This window comes from Bombina bombina, chromosome 6 (genome assembly GCF_027579735.1).
Source record: "Bombina bombina isolate aBomBom1 chromosome 6, aBomBom1.pri, whole genome shotgun sequence".
In the NCBI taxonomy this organism is placed as follows: Eukaryota; Metazoa; Chordata; class Amphibia; order Anura; family Bombinatoridae; genus Bombina; species Bombina bombina.
In genome coordinates, this window is record NC_069504.1 from 533,807,825 (window position 1) to 533,814,701 (window position 6,877).

Genomic DNA, 6,877 nt, shown 5'->3' on the forward strand with positions numbered 1-6,877 from the left:
GTCTTGGAACAAAGGAAAACAGTCCAAGAAGCCGGTTAGTGATTCCAAGACAGCATGAAGGGCATGCCCCTGATCCGGGACCGGATCTGGTAGGGGGCAGACTTTCCTTCTTCGTTCAAGCCTGGGTTCGGGATGTCCAGGATCCCTGGGCAATAGAAATAGTGTCTCAGGTATACAAACTGGAGTTCAAGGTTTTTCCTCCCAGAGGCAGATTTCTACTTTCCAGATTATCTGCAGACCAGACAAAGAGAGAGGCGTTCTTACACTGCGTAGGAGACCTCTCCGCTCTGGGGGTGATTGTTCCTGTTCCAATTCAGGAACAGAGTCTGTGGTTTTATTCCAATCTGTTCGTGGTTCCCAAAAAAGAGGGAACCTTCAGGCCAATTTTAGACCTCAAGAGTCTAAACAAGTTTCTCAGGGTACCGTCCTTCAAGATGGAAAAAATTTGTTCCATTCTTCCATTGATCCAGGAGGGTCAATTTATGACAACAGTGGATTTAAAGGACGCGTATCTACATATTCCTATTCACAGGGATCATCACAAGTTCTTAAGATTTGCCTTTCTGGACAAACACTTCCAGTTTGTGGCTCTTCCTTTCGGTCTTGCAACAGCCCCCAGAATCTTCACAAAGGTTCTGGGATCTCTGTTGGCAGTGCTTCGATCAAAAGGCATTGCAGTGGCACCTTATCTGGATGACATTCTAGTTCAGGCGCCATCCTTCCAGCTAGCAAGATCCCACACGGACTTGGTGTTGTCCTTCCTAAGATCCCACGGATGGAAGGTAAATTTAGAAAAGAGTTCCTTAGTTCCAAACACAAGGGTAACTTTCTTAGGAACCATAAGACTCTCTGTCTATGAAGATTTTTCTGACAGAAGTCAGGAAATTAAAGATTATCGATACTTGTCTAGCCCTTCAGTCCACTCCTCGACCATCAGTGGCTCAGTGCATGGAGTTAATCGGTCTGATGGTGGCGACAATGGACATCATCCTGTTTGCTCGCTTCCATCTCAGAGCTCTGCAGTTAAACATGCTGAGACAGTGGAACAGAGATTATTCGGACTTGTCTCCTCGACTCCTTCTGGAACAGGAGACAAGGGACTCTCTACAATGGTGGTTGTCTCTGGATCATCTCTCCCAGGGAACATGCTTTCGCAGACCATCTTGGGTGATTGTGACAATAGATGACAGCGTTCTAAGGTGGGGTGCAGTCTGGGGCCCTCTAAAGGCTCAGGGAATATGGACTCAGTCATTGTCTGTTTTACCCATAAACATTCTTTAACTGAGAGCGATCTACAATGCTCTTCTGGCCTGGCCCCAGTTAGCCTTGGTACAGTTTATCAGGTTCCAGTCGAACAACATAACGTCAGTGGCCTACATCAATCATCAGGGAGGAATGAGGAGTTCCTTGGCGATGACCGAGATATCCAAAATAATTCAATGGGCGGAGGCCCATTCTTGCTGTCTGTCGGCGATCCACATCCCAGGGGTGGACAACTGGGAGGCGGATTTCTTGAGCAGGCAGATCTTTCATCCGGGGGAGTGGGAACTCCATCCGGAAGTGTTTTCCAGCCTGATTCTCAAGTGAGGTCAGCCGGAATTAGATCTCATGGCATCGCAACAGAATGCCAAGCTCCCGAGATACGGGTCGAGATCCATGGACCCCAAGGCGGAACTGATAGATGCTCTGGCGGCCCCTTGGAATTTCAATCTAGCATACCTGTTTCCTCCGTTTGCTCTTCTTCCTAGAGTAATTGCTCGAATCAAACAGGAGAGGGCCTCGGTGATCCTCATAGCACCGGCCTGGCCTCGCAGGATTTGGTATGCAGATCTGGTGGAGATGACATCTCTATTACCTTGGAGAGTTCCGTTGAGGAAAGACCTTCTGATTCAGGGGCCCTTCCTTCACCCAAATCTAGTTTCTCTGAAGCTGACTGCTTAGAGATTGAACGCTTAATTTTATCCAAGCGGGGGTTTTCTGACTCTGTCATGAAGACCATTATTCAGGCTCGTAAGCCTGTTACTAGAAGGATTTACCATAAAATTTGGCGTAAATATATCTATTGGTGTGAATACAAGGGCTACTCATGGAGTAGATTTAGGATTCCTAGAATTTTGTCCTTTCTCCAAGAGGGTTTGGAGAAAGGTTTGACGAGTTCTCTAAAGGGGCAAATCTTGGCCTTATCTATTATGTTACACAAACGTCTGGCGGATGTTCCAGATGTACAATCGTTCTGTCAGGCCTTGGTCAGGATCAGGCCTGTGTTCAAACCAGTTACTCCTCCATGGAGTCTTGATTTAGTTCTCAAAGTTCTTCAAGGGGCTCCGTTTGAGCCTATGCATTCCTTAGATATTAAGTTGTTATCTTGGAAAGTTTTATTTCTTGTTGCTATTTCTTCTGCTCGGAGAGTGTCAGAACTCTCGGCATTACAGTATGAGTCTCCTTATCTTATTTTTCATTCAGATAAGGTAGTTTTACGTACCAAATTAGGATTTCTTCCTAAGGTTGTTTCTGATCGGAACATTAATCAGGAGATCAGTGTTCCTTCCTTATGTCCTAATCCTCCTTCTAAGATGGAAAGACTTCTGCACAATTTGGACGTGGTCCGTGCTTTAAAGTTTTACCTGCAGGTGACTAAGGACTTTCGTCAGTCTTCTTTGTTTGTGGTTTTCTCAGGAAAACGCAAGGGACATAAAGCTACGGCTACTTCTCTTTCTTTTTGGCTGAAGAGTATCATACATTTTGCATATGAGACTGCTGGACAGCAGCCTCCCGAGACAGTTAGGGATCATTCCATGAGGGCTGTTGCTTCCTCATGGGCGTTCAAAAATTAAGCTTCTGTGGAACAGATTTGCAAGGCTGCAACTTGGTCTTCTCTGCATACTTTTTCAAAGTTCTACAAATTTGACACTTTTGCCTCGGCTGAGGCCGCTTTTGGGAGAAAGGTTCTTCAAGCATTGGTGCCTTCCATTTAGGTTCCCTGTCTTGTCCCTCCCGTATCATCTGTGTACTCTAGCTTGGGTATTGAATCCCATTAGTAATTAAGATGATGCTTACCTGATAAATTTAGGTAAGGTTGTGGGTTATTGTAAACTTCAGACACCTCTGCACCTTGGCTTTTCCTTTCCCTTCCTAACTTCGGTCGAATGACTGGAGTGGGAGGGAAGGGAGGAGCTATATATACAGCTCTGCTGTGGTGCTCTTTGCTGCCTCCTGCTGACCAGGAGGTGAATATCCCATTAGTTATTAAGATGATCCGTGGACTCATTGTGTCAAAAAAGAAATAAATTTATCAGGTAAGCATAAATTTTCTTTTTTTTAATTTGTGAATAAATAGTACAACGTTTGCTATTCAATCAGACCCTTTTAAACCTAAACTGAAAACAGCAAAAACAAAATCTGATACAAAATATATATATATATATATATATATATATATTGTATGTATGTATATGTGTGTATGTATATATATATATATATATATATATATAATATTATGCATCAGGAAAAAAAAAATTCAAAAAAATTTAAAGGAGCCCCCTGGGAGGCCAATTTTGTGGCGAGCACAGAATCTGTGTTTTCAAATGTTACAGTCTTTCTTGATAGAATCCTAAACCCCATTGCAAAGAATCAGAAATCTTTTTTTTAAAAGACACAGGGGATTTTTTGGGAAAGATCAAAGAAATTAATATCAATGAGACAGATATTTTATTTTCTTTAGACAATTTTGTGAGTCTTTACACCGCTATCCCCCATGAGGCAGGGGTACAGGCAGTTTTAGAGTCATTAAAGTCACTTGAAACATACACAAACTTACAATGTTCATTTATAGAAGATATGCTTAATATTATTCTATATTTAAATTACTTCTTATTTCAAGACACATACTACATACAAAAGAAAGGAACGGCAATGGGCTCCAATGTGGCCCCTTCATACGCCAATATTTTTGTGAGCCAATATGAAAAAAAGTTTGTATACACCAATACTTATTATTCAACGTATTGTAATGTGTGGCTTCGATTTATAGATGATATCTTTGGCGTATGGAGGGGCACAGAGGAGTCCCTTAAGCTATTTGTAGAATAATTAAATTGTAATACAGGCTGTCTGAAATTTACCCTTTGTTTTTCTAATGACAGAGTTAGCTATCTAGACACATGGGTATATAAACAAAATGGTAATTTGGTTACTGATTTGTATTGTAAACCAACGGACCGTAATACAATACTACACTACACTATGATAGCTTTCATCCAGAACGAGAAAAGAATGAGACAAATGGCCAAGAAATTTCAAGAGAGAGGCTATCCCCTTGCAGTCATTGAGAAATGTGAGCAAACAGTAAAAGAAGAGGGAATAGGGCCCAAAAAAACAAAAAAAGATAAAACTATAAATCAGCTTGTTTTTACTTCAGAGTATAACCAATACAGTGAGCAAATCTCTAAAATAATAAAAAAAAAAAACTGGTATTTATTGGAAAGAACAAACCCTAATATCAGAGTTTCAACAGCCCCCAATTAACTCATACAAAAGGGTAAAAAAACATTAGAGACTTTGTAGTTAAAGCAGACATTGGTAGTGACAAAAAAGACCCAATCAATTACTTAACCACTGCAAACAAGGGATCCTAGCCCTGCTTGCACTGCGCTCAATGCAACTCAATGATAAAGGGTAAAAATGTAGCACAAATTAATGATGCAAAAAAGAGAGAAATCCATGGTCTCTTTACTTGTGATACCAACTATGTAGTATATGTCTTGAAATGCCAATGTGGGTTATGTAGGGGAGACTATTAACCCTATCAGAGACAGAATAAGTGCACACAAATCTTCAATAAGATGAAAAGATATGACACTGCCAGTCTCATCACACTTTATCACTGCAGGGCATACAGTTAGCTAGCTAAGGTTTCAGGTCATAGACCATATCCCTAAGCAAAGAAGAGGAGGCAATAGAGAGCTGTTACTTAAAAAGAAAGAAGTTTGGTGGATACAAAATTTGAAAACTCTATATCCAAATGGATTAAACAAGTATTATGATCTGCATTTGTTTTTATAATTGTTTTTAATTATCTGTGTAATATAGTTTTTTCTCAAGTGATGCAAAAATATAAAGATTAACCAGAATCAATAGGGATATTAATGCTTTGATAAAAATGTTGGAAATAAATGTAAGTCATTGTGTTGGAACCTGACCGGCTGGGGGTACCATAAAAAAATGCTGTTTGTAAAATTCACTGCAATCAATTAAGCCACACCCTATACACAGACGGTATATAAGGGAGAATTCTGTTCTTAATCCATAGCATGAGTAAGGGCACAAGAGGCTCAAAACGTCGCTATGTTTTTATCCTGATGTTGTTCTAAATAAAGAAGAAGTTTTTTAAGAATTATGCTGTTGCCATTATCTTCTTTTGGAATTGTGTATGGGAGGATGGCAGGCCTCCAAGGCAAATGTGCACTTTAAAGGTAAAACTGCAAAAAGCAAAAAGTGATATTCCTTGAGAGAGAAAAGGAAAATAGTGCTGGACTGTTTGCAATATTTGTTATGTATATATGTATGTATGTGTGTGTGTGTGTGTGTGTGTATGTATATATATGTGTGTATATATATATATTGTTTATATTTTTATTTTTTTTATTAACTGAACAGATGATATGCTTCGTTACATTCATGAAAGTAAGTCAAGAGCAGCTGAAATGTTAAAATCAGAGGTTTTGAGAGAACGTCAAGAAACTGCTCGGAAAATGCGTAAATATTATCTAACCTGCCTACAACAGCTTTTAAAAGATGATGGAAAGAATGAGGGGTAGGTGAATAATAACTAGAAACATTTTTGGTAAAAATGGAAGCGCGCAGTGGGTTTCCTTCTATTTCAAATGAACATTGTAATCCATTTTTTTTCATCCCTTTTTTATTATTATTAATTTTTATTTATTTTTTATTTTAAATGTGCATTTCTATCCTGAATGAATCAAGCCCTCTGTTTACTATAATCTAACTTGTATTAAAGGGATATGAGACCCTAAATTTTTCTCTCATTATTAATTTTATCAATTTACTTATCTTAACAATTTTCTTAGTTCTCTTGGTATCTTTTGTTGAAAAGCAGGAGCATATGTTTAGGAGCTGGCCTATTTTAGGAGCATTATATGGCAGCAGTTTTGGAAGACTGTTATCGATTTGAAAGAGCACTAGCTGACAGCACTATTTCCTGCCATGTAGTGCTTCAGATGCCTACCTAGGTTTCTCTTCAACAAAGAATATCATGGGAACAAAACAAATTTGATAACATAAGTAAATATAAGTCTTTAAAAAGGCTCTGTCTGAATCACAAAAGAAAGATTTTGGCTTTCATATCCCTTTAATCTCTAATTAGGGTTGATATGTATCAAATTAAAACCTCACTGTGTATAACAATTGGATTGTCTCTACAACATAACACATTAGTATTGTGGCACCTTTTAGCCTTAGGGCTGTTCCTATATTTCAGATAGTTTTGCTGTTAATAAAATAATATATTTTCATAATATAGGTGCTGTAAGACTCGCAGACTATAAACAGTGGAATAGAGTTGTCCTCAACCAAAGAACACTTGGGTTTTGTTTTGGTTTTGTTTAAACAAATTATTAGAGCAACTTAAGCTTAGCTTAATGTCTTTTAGGTAAAATGTATTTTACATGTTTTAAATGTTGCTCTTTCACAACTACATTAGACTGTCCATTTTTATGCAATTATTTGTTTACAGAACTGACAACCACATTTCTTTACAGTGCAGAAAAAAAAATCATGAATGCTGCAAGCAAACTTGCAACCATGGCGAAGGTTCTAGAAACTCCCATCTCCCAAAAAAAACATAGCAAAAATATGAGAA

The 6,877-nt window shown here is 38.7% G+C and overlaps 1 protein-coding gene across 1 annotated transcript in view; it reads left to right on the forward strand.

The window, feature by feature from the left end:
• The window catches only part of CEP152 (centrosomal protein 152), a 170,052-nt gene that overhangs the window by 132,029 nt on the left and 31,146 nt on the right, over positions 1-6,877 (forward strand). Inside the window, 2 exon segments of the mRNA XM_053719332.1 lie at positions 5,656-5,812; positions 6,777-6,877. The exon segment at positions 6,777-6,877 is cut by the window's right edge and continues 3 nt beyond it. Coding sequence (XP_053575307.1) covers positions 5,656-5,812; positions 6,777-6,877 — 258 coding nt within the window.